General features: G+C 36.9%; 1 protein-coding gene across 1 annotated transcript in view; it reads left to right on the forward strand.

Moving 5' to 3' along the window:
• Positions 1-18,515, forward strand: part of SDCCAG8 (SHH signaling and ciliogenesis regulator SDCCAG8) — a 103,028-nt gene that overhangs the window by 61,517 nt on the left and 22,996 nt on the right. The window contains 2 exon segments of the mRNA XM_049777565.1: positions 1,046-1,188; positions 12,143-12,270. Of these exon segments, the coding sequence (XP_049633522.1) occupies positions 1,046-1,188; positions 12,143-12,270 (271 nt within the window).

The following is an 18,515-nucleotide window of genomic DNA, read 5'->3' on the forward strand; positions in this document are numbered from 1 at the left end:
AAATATTTTTATGAAGCTAACATCACTCTGATATGAAAACCAGACAGAGGTGCTACAATAAAAGAAAATTACATACATACCTGATGAATACAGATACAAAGATTCTCAACAAAATTTTGGCAAATAGGATCCAACACCTCATCAAGAAGGTCATACACCATGACTAATTAGGTTTCATTCCAGGAATGCAAGGATGCTTTAACATACATAACATTGTACATACAACATAGTAAACCATGTCAATAAAAAGAAAAATAAAAACCATATGACCATATCAATAGATGCAGAGAAAGCATTTGATAAAGTCCAATACTCATTCTTGATAAAAAAAAAAACAACTCATCAAGATGGAAATGGAAAAGACTAATCTTTGGAATGAAAATATAGATTAGTTACTAGTGAGATATTTCTTTTCTTTCTTTTTGTTTTTTTTTTTTAGCTTTTGGGTCACACCCGGTGGTGCTCAGGGGTTACTCCTGGCTGTCTGCTCAGAAATAGCTCCTGGCAGGCACGGGGGACCATATGGGACACCGGGATTCGAACCAACCACCTTTGGTCCTGGATCGGCTGCTTGCAAGGCAAACGCCGCTGTGCTATCTCTCCGGGCCCGAGATATTTCTTTGCTCTGAATTTGATCCCTAACACCAAGTATGGTCCCTTGAGCCTTACAAGGAGTGGTCCCTGATGGTGGCAATGAGGGAATGAGAGATTGAGGGAGGGAAGGAGGGGCAGAGTAAAGGAAGGAAGGAAAAGAGAAAGGGAGAGAGAGAGGAAGAGAGAAAAAGATGGAGGGACATAAAATTAAAATCTAAACTTAAAATGGGCCTAATATACTGTCAGGATGGGGACAGGAGGGGTGACATGGGATGCAATGGGGAACATTGATGAAGGGAGGTTGGCACTGGGTGGTAGGATTGGTTCTTTCATTGTATATCTGAAAGCCAGCTGTGCAGATTTTTATAACAATGTTTTAATAAAATTAATTATTTTGAAAATGTATAGTAATTCTTTTTACATGGATGTTCCCCCTTTTCTTTTATCTAAGGAAATAGAGAAATTGAAATCTGAACTGAGTGAAAGTCAACAACTCTTAGAAAAGGAGCAGCAGAAGGCAGCCCTGGCCCAAGAGGAGCGCCTGAAACTGACAGATCTGCTGAGCAAGTCTGAGCAACAACTACACCATATTAGGTACCCCTAATCCCATAGTGGATCATAACACCAGTTCCATTACAATGATTTCTGCTACAGGGTCCAAGTAGTTGTTAAAGCTAGTCTTAGTCATTCAATTTAGATACAGCTTTCAGGAATATAGTATTCAGGCATCTAAAAAGAAGGAAAGAAGTGATAAGAAAAATACTCAGATATGTGAATGATAAATGTGGCAGGGATTTACTGATATATATAGAAATACACACACACACACACACACATATATATACGTACATATATATATGTATTTCAGCTATGCTGATCAAACATTTTGGTATTCTCCATAAGCATATATAGTTTGCCATCTACCTTTATAAACAATGAAATAAAAAAAGAAAGGAGAGAAAATGAAAGGAAGTAAAGTAGTATATTAGCAAGCATAATGTCTCTGGAAAAATCCCAATAAGTGAAATAGTTTTAATAGAAAAAGATGCTTTATACTAGAGAATACTAACTTCTTTTAATGCACATTTAGGAAAGGAAAGGAGGGGAAAGGGAAGGGAAGGAAAAAGGGAAGAAAGAAAGAAAGAAAGAAAGAAAGAAAGAAAGAAAGAAAGAAAGAAAGAAAGAAAGAAAGAAAGAAAGAAAGAAAGAAAGAAAGAAAGAAAGAAAGAAAGAAAGAAAGAAAGAAAGAAAGAAAGAAAGAAAGAAAGAAAGAAAGAAAGAAAAGAGAGAGAAAGAGAGAAAGAGAGAAAGAAAGAAAGAGAAAGAAAGAAAGAAAGAAAGAAAGAAAGAAAGAAAGAAAGAAAGAAAGAAAGAAAGAAGATTTCTCAAGGTTTACTGTCTTGATGTATACTACTTTTGCTGATATTTATGATATTAATTACATTTATTCATTTGAATATATGGAACCATCCTTGAAATCTTGTGATGAACTTTTAAAGTTAGTGTATAATGCTTTGGCTATGTTGCTGGATTTGTTGATTAGGATTTTGATGAAGATTTTTGCAATACTAATCATCATATATGTTTCAGCCCTCATCTTTTTGTTTGTTTGCTTGCTTGCTTGCTTGTTTTTGTTGTGGGGCCACACCCGGTAACGCTCAGGGGTTACTCCTGGCTATGCGCTCAGAAATCTCTCCTGGCTTGAGGGACTATATGGGATGCCGGGAGATCGAACCGTGGTCCATCCTAGATCAGCCACGTGCAAGGCAAACGCCCTACTGCTGCAGCCCCTGGCCCTCATCGTTTTAAAAATAATTTTTATTTAAAGAACTGTGATTTGCAAAGATTCTAATAGTTGAGTTTAGGCATATAATATTTCAACACCAATCCTACCACCCTTGTGGTAAACCCACCATTGTTCCCATATTCTATCAATCTTTCCTGCCACCCTGTTAGGCACATTATAAAATTCAGTAGTTGCACCTTAGATCTCACATTTTCCGTGTTGTTTAGTCTGCTTTGGATATATAGCTTTCCCATATCACCAATATAAATGCAAAGCCCAACCCTAGTTCCCCTTTACTTCATTTTCTCATCTTCATTCTTGCTTTGATTTCTTTCCTTCGGTGTCTTCTCCCTAAGTTTTAGGGTTAAGGATGATCTAGGCATCCTTCTTTTTCATTTCCTAATCAAATTATTCTATATACCACAGATAAGTGAGATCATCCTGTATTTGTCCCTTTTCTGGCTTATTTTATTCAAACATGATATCTTCCAGTTCCAAACAGATTGCAGCAAATTGCATTTCATCTTGTAGCTTCACCTTGCAGCTGCCTAGGATTCCATTGTATGTATATATATATATATATGTATATATACATATATATATCCACATATATATGTGTTTATATATAAACACATATATCTCCATAATCCATTCATCTGTTGTTGGATACCTAGGTTGAGTCCATACCTTAGTTATTGAACTAAATGCAGCAGTGAATGATGATGTGGATATGGCTTCTTGAATGAAATTTTTTTAGTCCAGGTGGTAGATACCCAAAAGTGGAATTACTGAGTTGTAGGGCTACTCAATTGTAAGTTTTCTACAGGAGTTGAACCAGACAACATTCCCAGTAGAGGATAAGACTTACTTTTTCACCAGATCCCTGCCTCCACAGATTGTTCCCACTATTTTTGAATGTGTCTTTCTCACTGTTGTAAGATGATATTTCATTGTTGCCTTGACTTGGAATTCCCTAAGTGATAAGTAATGCTGAATACGTTTTCATGTTCCTATTGGCAATCCACTTGACTTTCTCTGAGAAGTATCTTTTCATTTCCTCTTTCCTCTTATTGATAGAACTTTGAAGGTATTTTTGTTGATCTTTGTTAATACTTTATATGTCCTAGATATTAAGCCCTTAAATGAGGTTTTGAGTGAGAATAGATTCTCATTAAATTAGCTGTCTTTTAGTTTTAGTCCCTATTCAATTTGCCATCAAAAACTTTAATTTTATATAGTCCCATTTGTTTATGCTTTGTTTTGATGTCTTTGCCAATGATATCAGATCATTGAAAACGCCTGATTTTTTTTTTTTTTTTGGTTTTTGGGCCACACCCGGCGGTGCTCAGGGGTTACTCCTGGCTGTCTGCTCAGAAATAGCTCCTGGCAGGCACAGGGGGCTATATGGGACACCGGGATTTGAACCAACCACCTTTGGTCCTGGATTGGCTGCTTGCAAGGCAAATGCCGCTGTGCTATCTCTTCGGGCCCAAACACCTGATTTTTTTAAGGATCATTGTGAGTACTTTATTCTGAACATCAAACCTTTATCTGATGTACTGAACACAGTTATTTTTCCCATTCAATTAGCTGTCTTGTAGTTTTAGACTGATTTTTTTGCAATAGAGAAACTCTTTAATTTGGTATAGTCCCATTTAAAATTTTTTTTATTATGTTGCCTTTGCAAGTGGTATCAGATCATGAAAGATGCCTTTGAGGTCCAAATATCGGAGTGTTATTTTATATTTTTCTAAGTATACTTTTTATTTTCCATGTGAATCTCAAGGTTTATGATCACTTTGACTTGTCTTTTGGTTTTTAATATTTTTTATTAAGTAATCTAATTAAACACTGTGGTTATAAGGTTGTTAATAATACAATTGGTTGTTGTTTTTTACAGATACCAAGTTATTCATGATTGAGTTTAGGTCATATATATGCATATGTATATTTATGTATATATATGTACAGTACCCTTTACCAGTACACATAATTCCCACCACCAATGCTCCTGGTTTCCCTCCTGCCTTTCTTCCTGCCTGATTTCTTCTCCTCCTCCTTCTCCTTAATAAACTACAAACTAAGATACCATCTTACACCACAGAGATTGGCACTCATCACAAAGATAAAAAATAGTAAGAGAAAAAGAGTAGAACCCTCAAAGATTAACAGTATATGTTTAATAAAGCTAGACTTTTAAGTTCCAACAATCATTTTACATTTGTCATTTGTAGTGAGTTACTGTGATTTTTTAATTGTGAACTACATTGAGAGCAGGGAGAGGGGGCTTCTCCAAGAGAAGCTGGGTGGGGTACAGTGATTAATAGGGCAGCTAGAGGGAGACAGAGCGCCTCCTCTGTGTCTCATAAAAGCTGAACAGAGGACTGAGAACTGGAAAGGCGCATACCAACTGTAGGCTGGATGGGAGGCAGTGCTTAGTAACTCAGCTCCTCTGTGTGCCTGAAAGATGAATCAGGACAAACAGAAGACTGAGCAATGACGCCTGACAGCTGGTTGGAATATGGTGGTAATGAGGGAACGGGGTGGATCACTCGTCCCTCAAGCTGGAGTAAGTTTCAACATGCTGTATACCAGCATATAAGATGACCCCGATTTTTTTTCCTCTTTTTTTATTGTAAGAATTTATTCAAGAGACAAAATTGATTAACATAATGAGGTAAACTAATATAACATAATATAGTAACATAACATATAATATAATTAATATAATAATACATGTAAGTCAAAGAAAGTTTCTGATTAAAACACAATTTTTTTTTTATAATGGCTTACATATCTTTCACAGTAGTATTTTAGGTACATATTAACATTGAATCGGGAAAACCATCACCAAATATGTCCTCCCCCCATCCCAGTTCCCTTTCTACAACCCATATACCCCACCATCAGCCCCCCGGGCTGCTAGAGTAGGTGGACCCCTCTTTGTCTGGCTTACTATTAGTGATCGTATATCTGTTTGGTCCTGGAACCCTCCCTTGTTTCCCCCTCTATTTAAGAGGCAGAGCTAGATAAATCGAGGTATGTGGTTTTGTTTGAAGGAAAGAAAAGCAATAGATTGGGGTACAAAATAAGAGATAAGAGAAAAGAAAAAGTCAAATACGCTGAAAATGGGTGGAGTCCCAGTCTAGAGGCTTCCAACCTCAGTTTGAGAGAGGATGTGAAAAAGGAAATTGAAACACCACAATACAGAAAGAAATATCAAATTAAATACCAGTGAGCACTACAGCAATAAAGACAAGCATCACACAATAGTCTTGGTTCTGAAATCAAACCATGCTCGAGTGCAAAAAGAAAGAGAAAGATAAGATAAGATAAAATAATATTGGAGATAGCAACTTGATTGATCAATCGATAAATAAATATGAGAAAAAATTATTGCTTTCTGCTTTTTTTTCCTTTTCTTTTTCCCCCTGCATAGGCACAGTAACTAATGGGGATATTATAGATTGAATTCCCTTGGCCTAGGATATATAGGGTTTCTCCACCCCTGAAGTATACTGTCATGGGATTAACTATAGACTCCTTGCATGATCATTTACTCTCCCCTTGTTGCTTTCGTGGTATATGGAAGACTTCTGCTTTGTCTTGAATGGTAAAATCAGATCTCTGTATCTAGAGATCTTGGTGGCTGTGCAGCTCAAGGAATGGAGCTTATGAAGTCTTTCTTTGTGGTTCTAGCAGTTCTGCTTCTTCAGTGTCATTTTAATCCATCTTCTTTTTTTCCATATGTTTATTTTTTATTTAAACTACTTTATTACATACATGATTGTGTTTAGGTTTCAGTCATGTAAAGAACACGACCCATCACCAGTGCAACATTCCCATCACCAATGTCCCAAATCTCCCTCCTTCCCACCCAACCCCCGCCTGTACTCTAGACAGACTTTCTTATTTCCCTCGTACATTCTCATTATTAGGATATTTCAAAACGTAGTTATTTCTCTAACTCAACTCATCTCTGTTTGTGGTGAGCTTCATGAGGTGAGCTGTTACTTCCAGCTCTTTTCCTTTCGTGTCTGAAAGTTGTTATTGCAAGAATGTCTTTCATTTTTCTTAAAACCCATACATGAATGAGACCATTCTGTGGCTTTCTCTCTCTCTCTTCTCTCTCTCTCTCTCTCTCTCTCTCTCTCTCTCTCGCTCTCTCTCTGACTTATTTCACTCAGCATAGTAGATTCCATGTACATCCATGTATAGGAAAATTTCATGACTTCATCTCTCCTGACAGCTGCATAATATTCCATTGTGTATATATACCACAGTTTCTTTAGCCATTCATCTGTTGAAGGGTATCTTGGCTGTTTCCAGAGTTTTTCTATGGTAAATAGTGCTGCAATGAATATAGGTGTAAGGAAGGGGTTTTTGTATTGTATTTTTGTGTTCCTAGGGTATATTCCTAGGAGTGGTAAAGCTGGGTCGTATGGGAGCTCAATTTCCAGTTTTTGGAGGAATCTCCACATTGCTTGCCATAAAGGTTGAACTAGACGGCATTCCCACCAGCAGTGAATAAGAGTTCCTTTCTCTCCACATCCCCACCAACACTGCTTGTTCTCATTCTTTGTGATGTGTGCCAATCTCTGTGGTGTGAGGTGGTACCTCATAGTTGTTTTGATTTGCATCTCCCTGATGATTAGTGATGTGAAACATTTTTTCATGTGTCTTTTGGCCATTTGTATTTCTTCTTTGCCAAAGTGTCTGTCCATTTCTTCTCCCCATTTTTTGATGGGATTAGATGTTTTTTTTCTTGTAAATTTCTGTCAGTGCCTTGTATATTTTGGAGATTAGCCCCTGTCTGGTGGGTATTGGGTGAATAGTTTCTCCCACTCAGTGAGGTGGGCTCTTGTATCCTGGGCGCTATTTCTTTTGAGGTGCAGAAGCTTCTCAGTTTAATATATTCCCATCTGTGAATCTCTGCTTTCACTTGCTTGGAGAGTGCAGTTTCCTCTTTGAAGATGCCTTTAGTCTCAATGTCCTGGAGTGTTTTACCTACATGTTGTTCTATATATCTTATGGTTTTGGGTCTGATAGCGAGGTCTTTCATCCATTTGGATTTAACCTACGTACATGATGTTAGCTGGGGGTCTAAGTTCAATTTTTTGCAAGTGCCTAGCCAGTTGTGCCAACACCACTTGTTGAAGAGGCATTCTTTGCTCCATTTAGGATTTGTTGCTCCTTTATCAAAAATTAGGTGATTGTCTGGGGAGCATTCTCTGAGTATTCAAGCCTATTCCACTGATCTGAGGGATTGTCTTTATTCCAATACCATGCTGTTTTGATAACTATTGCTTTTGTAGTACAGTTTAAAGTTGGGGAAAGTAATTCCTCCCATATTCTTTTTCCCAATGATTGCTTTAGCTATTCTACAGTGTTTATTGTTCCAAACGAATTTCAAAAGTGCCTGATCCACTTCTTTGAAGAAGGTCATGGGTATCTTTAGAGGGATCACATTAAATCTGTACAATTCTTTGGGGAGTATTGCCATTTTAATTATGTTAATCCTGCCAATCCGTGAGCAGGGCATGTGCTTCCATTTCCGCATGTCCTCTCTTATTTCTTGGAGCAGAGTTTTATAGTTTTCTTTGTATAAGTCCTTCACATTTTTAGTCAAGTTGATTCCAAGATATTTGAGTTTTTGTGGCACTATTGTGAATGGGGTTGTTTTCTTAATATCCATTTCTTCCTTATTACTATTGGTGTATAGAAAGGCCATTGATTTTTGTGTGTTAATTTTGTAGCCTGCCACCTTGCTATATGAGTCTATTGTTTCTAGAAGCTTTTTCATAGAGACTTTAGGGTTTTCTAGGTAGAGTATCATGTCATCTGCAAACAGCGAGAGCTTGGCTTCTTCCTTTCCTATCTGGATTCCCTTGATATATATTTCTTGCCTAATCACTATATCAAGTACTTCCAGTGCTATGTTGAATAGGAGTGGTGAGAGAGGACAGCCTTGTCTTGTGCCAGAATTTAGAGGAAAGGCTTTCAGTTTTTCTCCATTGAGGACAATATTTGTAGTTGGTGGTCTTGGTCATTACGTTGCTCCTAGGATGGAGCCTGGGATAAAGTCTTTCATTATATTTCCGGAAGACCTGTTCAGTTGCGGTTGTCTCAGACCTCTGGAATTTGAGATCTTGTTTGTGAACAGATCATAGACCAAAAGCTAGGCTAGAGTTTTGTTGTTGTTGTTGTTGTTGTTGGGATGACCCCGTTTTTTAAGAAGTTTTTCATGGGTTAAAAAGTCATCTTATATGCCAGAAAATACAGTAGTTCATTGACATTGAGAGAGATTAGCAATCTGTCAGTCTGTATTGCCATTTTGTGTGTGTGTGATTTTAGTTGCTTTTGCAAGATGCTATTTGCTTTTATCAGATATTACTTTGAGTAATTCTGTAGGATTGTTTTAATCATCACAAGTGCTGCCTGTTCTTATCTGAAAAGATTCAAAAGTATCTTTTAATTTTTTTCTTCCCTCAAATCTAAGTGATAAGAATATCTATGAATTTTTTCAAATAAATAGGTCAAACACTCCTGAAATACATATGGAACAATAAATCTTCACTATAACCTAAACCAATCCTTGGAAAGAAGGTGGGAGGCACCACTTTCCCAACTTTAGACTGAACAATAAAGCAATGATAATTAAAACAGCATGATATTAGAAAAAAGACATATCCTCAGATCAATGAATACACTTGACTATCCTAGAGTGCTCTCAGGTATATGATTCATTTATCTTTGATAAAGATTAAAGTATACAAAATATAGCACTCTCTAAAAGTGATGTTGGGAAAAAATGATCAGCTACATGCAAAAATGTTAACTTGTAGCCATCTGTAAAGCTGTGCACTAAAGTAAAATAAAAAATGAATCATACCGAGAGATAGCATGGATGTAGGGCATTTGCCTTGCATGCAGAAGGATGGTGATTCGAATCCCAGCATTTCCTATGGTCCCCCAAGCCTGCGAGAAGCAATTTCTGAGCATAGAGCCAGGAATAACCCCTGAGCCCTGCCAGGTGTGACCCAAAAACCAAAAACAAACAAACAAACAAACAAACAAAAAACCCATACCTGAAACCAAAAGTTACATACAGAAAAATGCATCTTCAAAAATGAAATACTACTAACCAAACAAGTACAAGCAAATAATAACAAGGTACTATATAAAACTAAGAAGATTCTGTACCTAAATGGAAATGGTGACTAGGATACAAAGACTACCCAAGGAATGGGAGAACTATTCACCCAATAATCATGACATAAGAGGTTAATATCGAAGATATACAAGACACTGATAGAACTTAGCAAACTTCTCCCCATCCAAAAATGGGATGAAGACATGAACAGATATATCCTCAAAGAAGAAATACAAAGAGCCAAAAGGCACATGAAAAATAACTCCACATAATTGTTGTCATGGATATGCATATCAAAACAACAATGAGATATGTCACACCAAAGAGATTGGCATAAAGAACAGAAAAAATACTACATTGCTCTTAGGAAAAGTGAAGTCATGAAGTTTGCTTATTCATAAATGGATTTGTAGAGTATTATGCCTTGTGAAATGTGCCAGAGAGAGAGGGTTAGACATAAAATGATTGCACTCATTTATGAGATATAAAAGTATCCAGAGACAATAGAGACATGGGCCAGGAGAACAAATTAATAGTAGGAAGCTTGCCACAGATAGTGGAGACTAAGAAGTGATCAATTTGACCATTTAGTTGGAAATGATCACTCTTGACAAGAACTGGTTGTTGAAAGGAGATATGACATGCATGATACCCAAATAATGTAAATATACTACAAAATACAAGGCCTATGCTCCTAATTCAGACTGCCTGTATATTCATAAATATCCCAGTCATGCTGGCAATGGAGCTTAAATGTTAAAGAGAGAAATGATGGAAATGCATCATGACCTTCATAAATAGTTTATGATTTTTGTTTTTATTTTAATTTATGTGCCATACAGTAAATACTTCAGGACATAACTACTGGTTCTGCACTTAAGGACCACTTGTGGTGAGGTCTTGATTAAATAGAGTCTTAAAGCTCAAAACCAGGTCAGCCACATGCCTTGTAGTACCCTACTATATTATGCAGTTCCTTTTTAGAATTCTAGTTGTTTGTGTTTCTTTCTCTGTAAAGAATGCTCCCAATTCTAATAGAATCAAGTCAGGCAACCTTGTAGAAATGGGATTATGTTTTTGAAAAACAATGGTTTTCTTACCTAGGAAAGTAAGAGCCTGCCATGAGTGATTTCTGAGTGCAGAGCCAGGGGTAATACCTGAGCACCACTAGGTATGACCCAAAAACAAAAATTGTAATTTATACTCAAAGGAATGAATTACTCCATTCTGTTGCATTCATGTTTGGTCACAGTAGATAGTTATAGGAGTGAGTTCATCTTTTTAAAGTTCCTTTTAAGATGTGTCAAGGAATTTTATGTTTGTTTAGTGCTAATAAATTTATACATTATAATGTTATATTTATACTCGCATTACATGGCTAAATGTGTAAAATATTTGAAAAATACATGTAGTATTACAGAATGATTTAGTGGTCTCTATGTTATTATTGAGATTCCACTTAATGTTCAAGATGAAAAGCAAAGGACTTTACAGAATTAATTTTCAAGATAGTTTTTTGTTTGTTTGTTTGTTTGTTTTTTGTTTTGGGGCCACACCCGGCGGTGCTCAGGGGTCACTCCTGGCTGTCTGCTCAGAAATAGCTCCTGGCAGGCACGGGGGACCATATGGGACACCGGGATTCGAACCAATCACCCTTGGTCCTGGATCGGCTGCTTGCAAGGCAAACACCACTGTGCTATCTCTGTGGGCCCATCAAGATAGTTTTTTTGTTTGTTTGTTTTTTGCTCCTGGCAGGCTTGGGGGACCATATGGGATGCCGGAATTTGAACCACTGACCTTCTTCATGCAAGGCAAATGCCTTACCTCCATGCTATCGCTCTGGCCCCTAAAAATAGTTTTGATATATTGATTCTTGCCATTCCTGTAACTCAAGATCTTTAGAAAAGAATAACCATTTGGAACACACAGAAAAAAAGAATGATTGGTACAAGGGTTAAGTATGATAAAGAAAAAGGTATTTCTATTTTAAAACTTACAAAATACCACAATTAAAAACAATTTAAGTTGTATACTTCCATCCATTTGGATCTATGCATGAATTAATATTTTACATGAAGAGGAATAAAAACCATATCTCAAACAGACTAGCCTTGAAGAGAAAAAGATGCCAAGGGGCAGTTGAGTCTGGCAGCATGAAACATGGGATGTCCATGAAATGATTGAATTCTCACTTTGTAATCTTGATAACCTGTGAATATAATCCAAATGTACTTATGTCTTGAGATGGCCTTATCTGTCTTGAGAATTTCTGTTTCTCCTGCCAGCTTCCTGCAAGTGCTCCAATTCCTCATTAGATATTCTATAAAACAGAGGTCTGGCCTTTGTCTTTGGAGAAGCAGTGTTATTGGGTTGGCTAATGTAATAAAACTAAGTTCTCCCTTTTCTCTGTGTGCATTGCTTAGTTTTTCACTGGCTCACATTGAGAATTTTCACGACATATGGAAATTCAGGGGTTTATTTGAGAGCTATAAAAGATATAGTCCTTTAAGCTTAACAGTTTAATATGTATGACTGTTGGTCAATAGGGGAAATGGTAGGGTTTCTAGCATCTGTTAATTAAATTTGTCTGTCTCATTTTTACGTCATAGACTGGAAAAAAATAACATTCAGCAGAGCTTTCTCAATGATGCAAAGGATCAAGCCATTCAGGCCCAGCAAAGAGAACAGGAGCTAATAAAGAAGATACAGCAAATGGAAGAACAACATGATAGAACTGGTAAGTATTATAGAAAGAGGAGAGCCAGGGCACTACTACACATACCAGGCCTTTCTGTGAAATGTCATCAGGAACACTTGTAACATTTGGCTGGCCAAAGAGAAAATATGCTAACTATACCAAGTTATTTATTAAAGTTTAAAAGAGAAAATGGGCAGTACTGCTCACTGTTCATTTTATTTCAGAGTGCTGCTCTCATATATGTTGCACCACTTGTTTATTTACCTATTTTCAAAAACAAAGCTGAGAGAGCACACAAGTAGACAGAGGGCTTATTTTTGGATGTGTTTTCAGGTACATGTATTAAATAAAGAAAATAGCGTCAGAAATTCTGCAGGAAATCCTCTGACCTTACAATTAAAATTTCTTGAGTAGTACGAAACAGTTCCCACAGGACACATATAATTGCTTCTCTCAGAGCCTAAAGAGTCTGAATCAGCAACCATAGTGGAGAAAAGCTTTACTAATTAAGATAAATGATTCTTAATTTACTCACAGCTGGATATAAATCAGTGGTCCTAAATTGATATTCCTTTCTTTAATTTTTCAGCTGTGAACATTTTTAATATTTATATGATTTTACCAATATCCCTAACTCAATCTAGAATGATATTTAATTTTTGCTCTCTTCAAGTCTTTAGATTGTTGTTAAAAACTTAATACAAGAGATTAACCACAAGCTAAAGCTTGGCTAAAATTGATATCTTTCATCACACTGGCACTAGTCTGAAATCTGAGTAGACCAGTACTCTTTACCTTTAATTTGAAAATAATATGTACTTTGGAAATAGGCAATTTTGATGTGTGCACTAAGAACATTATGTAGTTCCTTTCAATTTTGAGTTGTATTTTCACAGATATTGTTATTCAAAACAAGACAGTGTAGTAATTATAATTTCACATCTCAAACTCTCAAGCTAACTGTACATTAAAACAAAAGTTTAATCATGCCTGTCTTTTCCAAAAAATTGTTGCTTAATTTGTAGTGCAATGATAAATTTTTCTTGGTATGGTATAGATTTTTATCAAGCATTAATTAAAATTAAAGACAAATAAAGGAAGTTATTATGCTTTACATTTAAAATGATTTAATGATAATTTTTGATACATAGTAAAAAACATAGCTCATTTTATAGTTGAAAATGTAAATTTATTGAAATATTTTTTTCTAGAAAAAAAACTGTGTTTTATTATTTTTGGGGGGGTTTGGTTTTTCGGGCCTCACCCATTTGATGCTCAGGGGTTACCCCTGGCTAAGCACTCAGAAATTGCCCCTGGCTTGGGGGGACCATATGGGACACTGGGGATCGAACCGTGGTCCTTCCTTGGCTAGCGCTTGCAAGGCAGACACCTTACCTCTAGCCCCACCTCGCCGGCCCCAAGACTGTGCTTTATTAAGATACATAATTCCCTCCAAATTTTTTTGGGGGGCCACACCCGGCGTTGCTCAGGGGTTACTCCTGGCTGTCTACTCAGAAATAGCTCCTGGCAGGCACGGGGGACCATATGGGACACCGGGATTCAAACCAACCACCTTTGGTCCTGGATCAGCTGCTTGCAAGGCAAACGCTGCTGTGCTATCTCTTCGGGCCCTCCCTCCAAAAATTTTAATAGATTTTCTTATAATGGTGTTTATCCAGAAAAAAATATGAAAGTTTGGGGCTGGAGAGATAGCATGGAGGTAAGGCGTTTGCCTTTCATGCAAGAGGTCATTGGTTCGAATCCCAGCGTCCCATATGGTCCCCCGTGCCTGCCAGGAGCAATTTCTGAGCATGGAACCAGGAGTAACCCCTGAGCACTGCCGGGTGTGACCCAAAAACCACAAAAAAAAATATGAAAGTTTGCCAGACATAGCTGGTATTTCCTACTAAACTTTAAGGAAGAAATGATAGGATAAGTTATTGTTTGACTCACTGTTCACAGAACCCCATGTCCAAGGAGTCAAGTTAAGTCTCATTATATAAAATTATTTACTATTCTTAAGAATCATATTAAGAACATTTCATTTTGTTGTTGTTGTTGTTTCTCACTCTTTTTTTTTTGGGGGGGGGGTTTGGGCCACACCTGGTAATGCTCAGGTGTTACTCCTGGCTATGTACTCAGAAGTCGCTCCTGGCTTGGGGGACCATATGGAACGCCTGGGGATTGAACCGCAGTTCATCCTAGGCTAGCGCTGGCAAGGCAGACACCTTACCTCTAGCACCACCACGCTGGCCCCAAACATTTCATTTTTATTTTGCACAAAAATATTACACTCTTAAATTTCCTTGACCAGATTTTCATTGAAGTACATATATTGACAGTAAAATAAAAAATTATAATGTAGATTATGTATTTCATTTTTTCACATAGATTTTTTTTGAATATCTTTTTTTAAACACCTTGATTTCAAATATTGTTAGTTGGGTTTCAGTCATATAAAGAACACCCACCTTCACCAGTGCAACTTTCACATCACCAGTGTTCCAAATCTCCCTCCTACCCAACCCCTGCCTGTATTTGGGACTGGATTTCTACATCCCTCATTCATTCACATTGTTATGATAATTGTCAGTGTAATTATTTCTCTAACTGCACTCATCACTCTGTGGTGAATTTCATATTGTGAGCTAGACCTTCCAGCTATCCTCTCTTTTGTCTCTGAGAATTATTGCAAAAATGTCTTTTATTTTTCTAAAAACCCATAAATGAGTGAGACTATTTTGAATCTGTCTCTGTCCCTCTGACTTATTTCACTCAGCATAATAGATTCCATATACATCCATGTATAGGAAAATTTGATGACCTGCATAATATTCCACTGTGTATATGTACCATAGTTTCTTTAGCCGTTCATCTATTGAGGGGTATCTATGCTGTTTCCAGAGTCTGGCTATTGTAAACAGTGCTTTAATGAATATAGGTATGAGAATGGGATTTTTGTATTATATTTTTGTGTTCCTAGGATATATCCCTAGGAGTGGTATAGCTGGATCATATGGGAGCTCACATTCCAGCTTTTGGAGAAATCTCCACATCTTCTTCCATAAAGGTTGGACAAGATGGCATTCTCACCAGCAGTGAATAGGACTTCCTTTCTCTTCACATTCCCGCCAGCACTGCTTGTTCTCATTCTTTGTGATGTGTGCCAATCTCTGTGGTGTGAGGTGGTATCTCATAGTTGTTTTGATTTGCATCTTCCTGATGATTAGTTATGTGTAGCATTTTTTCATGTGTCTTTTGGCCATTTGTACTTCTTTTTTGTCAAAGTGTTTGTTCACTTCTCCCCATTTTTGATGGGACTAAATGTTCTTGCAAAGTTCTGTCAGTGCCTTGTATATTTTGGATACTAGTCCCTTATCTGATGGGTATTGGGTGCATAATTTCTCCCATTCAGTGGGTGACTCTTGTATCCTGGGCACTATTTTCTTTGAGGTGCAAAAGCTTCTCAGCTTAATATATTCCTATCTGTTTATCTCTGCTTTCTGGAGAGTGCTGTTTCCTCCTTGAAAATGACTTTACTCTCAATGTCATGGAGTGTTTTACCGACGTGCTGTTCTATATACCTTATGGTTTCAGGTCTGCTATCCAGGTCTTTAATCCATTTGGATTTTACCATCATATATGGTGTTACCTAGGGGTCTGAGTTCACTTTTTTGCAACTGGCTAACCAGTTCTGCCAACATCACTTGTTGAAGAGGCTTTCCTTGCTTCATTTAGGATTTCTTGCCCCTTTATCAAAAATTAGGTGATTGTATGTCTGGGGAACATTCTATGAGTACTCAAGCCTATTCCACTGATCTGAGGATCTGTCTTTATTGCAGTACCATGCTGTTTTGATAACTATTGCTTTGTAATACAGTTTAAAATTGGGGAAAGTAATTCCTCCCATATTCCTTTACCCAAGAATTGCTTCAGCTATTCGTGGGTGTTTATTGTTTCAAATGAATTTCTACTTCTTTGAAGAATGTCATGGGTATCTTTAGGGGGATTGCATTAAATATGTACAATGCTTTGGTGAGTATTGCCATTTTAATTATGTTAATCTGCCAATCCATGAGTAGGGTAGTGGTTCCATTTTTGTATGTCCTCTCTTATTTCTTGGAGCAAGTTTTTATAGTTTTCTTTATATAAGCCCATCACATCTTTAGTCAACTTGACTCCAAGATATTTGTTTGTGTGACACTAATGTGAATGGGGTTGTTTTCTTAATGTCCATTTCTGCCCTATCATTATTGGTGTATGAAAAGGTCATTGATTTTTGTTGTTAAATTTGTAGCCTGCCACATTGCTATATGAATTTCTTATTTCTAGAAGCTTTTTGGTAGAGTCTTTAGGGTTTTCTAAATATAGTATCATGTCATCTGCAAATAGTGAGAGCTTGACTTCTTTCTTTCCTATCTGGATTCCCTTGATATCTTTTTCTTGCCTAATCATTATAGCAAGTACTTCCAGTACTATGTTGAATAGAAGTGGTGAGAGAGGACAGCCTTGTCTTGTACCAGAATTTAGAGGGAAGGCTTTTAGTTTTTCTTTATTGAGGATAATATCTACAATTGGCTTGTGGTAGATGGCATTAACTATATTGAGAAAGGTTCCTTTCATTCCCCTCTTGCTGAGAGTTTTGATCAAGAATGGGTGTTGGACCTTATCAAATGCTTTCTCTGTGCCTATTGATATGATCATGTGGTTTTTATTTTTCTTGTTATTGATGTTGTGTTTTATATTGATAGATTTATGGATGTTAAACCATCCTTGCATTCCTGGGATGAAACCTACTTGGTCATACTGAATGATCATCTTGATGAAGCATTGGATCTTATTTGCCAGGATCTTATTGAGGATCTTTGCATTTGTGTTCATCAGGGATATTGGTCTGTAATTTTATTTTTTGGCAACATCTCTGGTTTGGATGACAAGGTGATGTTGGCTTCATAAAAACTATTTGGAATTTCATGAAGAGCCTGGCAAGGATTGGTAGTAGTTCTTCTTGAAAGGCTTAAAAGAATTCATTAGTGAATCCATCAGACCTTTGCTTTTGTTTTGGGGCAGACACTTGATTACCATTTTAATTTCCTCAATAGTGATGGGAGTGTTTAGATATGCTACATCCTCCTTCTTCAACCATGGAAGTTTATAAGAATTTAAGAATTTATCCATTTCTTCCAGGTTCTCATATTTTGTGGCATAGAGTTTCTCAAAGTAGTCTTTGATTACCCTTTGAATTTCTGCAGTATCTGTAGTGATCTCCCCTTTTCAATTCTAATACGGGTTATCAAGTTTCTCTCTCTCTCTTTCTTTGTGAGTTTTGCCAATGGTCTATCAATCTTGTTCATTTTTTCAAAGAATCAACTTCTGCTTTCTTTGATCTTTCGGATTGTTTTTTGGGTTTCCACTTCATTGATTTCTGCTCTAACCATTGTTATTACCTTCTGTCTCCCTAATTTTGGTTCCTATTGATGACCATTTTCTAATTTAATAAGCTGCATCATTAAGCTACTCAGGTATGCTCCTTCTTCCTTCCTGATGTATGCTTGCAAAGCTATAAATTTTCCTCTCAGGACCACTTTTGCAGTGTCCATAGATTCTGATAGTTTGTGTCTTTATTGTCATTGTTTTTTTAGGAAAGTTTTGATTTCCTCTTTTATTTCATCTCAGACCTACTGGTTCTTCAGTAGTAGGCTGTTTAATTTTCAGATGTTAAAGTTTTTCTTCTGTGTCCCTTTGTAGTTCACATCTAATTTCAGAGCCTTGTAGTCAGCGAGGTAGCCCCTTGATTTTATGGAGGTATGTTTTATGTGATAGCATGTGATCTATTCTAAAGAATAACTCATGTACATTGCAGAAGAATGTGTATCCAGGTTTCTGGATATGGAGTGTCCTATACATATCTACTAGGCCTTTTTCTTCCATTTTTCTTTTCAGGACTGATATATTTTTGTTGGGTTTCAGTCTGGTTGATCTATCAAGTGTTGACAGGGCTATGTTGAGGTCTCCCACAATTATTGTGTTATTATTGATATCCCCTTTCAAATTTGTCAATAATTGTATTAGATATTTTACTGATCTCTCATTGGGTGCATATATGTTTAATAGTGTGACTTCTTCCTGTTGCAATATCCCTTGATTAGTATGAAGTGTCCATTTATGTCCTTTTCAACTTATCTGAGTCTAAAGTTTGTGTTGTCTGATATTAATATGGCCACTCCAGCTTTTTGGGGGGAGGGGGGAAAACACCTGGCAGCGCTCAGGGGTTATTCCCGACT

This window comes from Suncus etruscus, chromosome 7 (assembly GCF_024139225.1).
Source record: "Suncus etruscus isolate mSunEtr1 chromosome 7, mSunEtr1.pri.cur, whole genome shotgun sequence".
Classification (NCBI taxonomy): Eukaryota; Metazoa; Chordata; class Mammalia; order Eulipotyphla; family Soricidae; genus Suncus; species Suncus etruscus.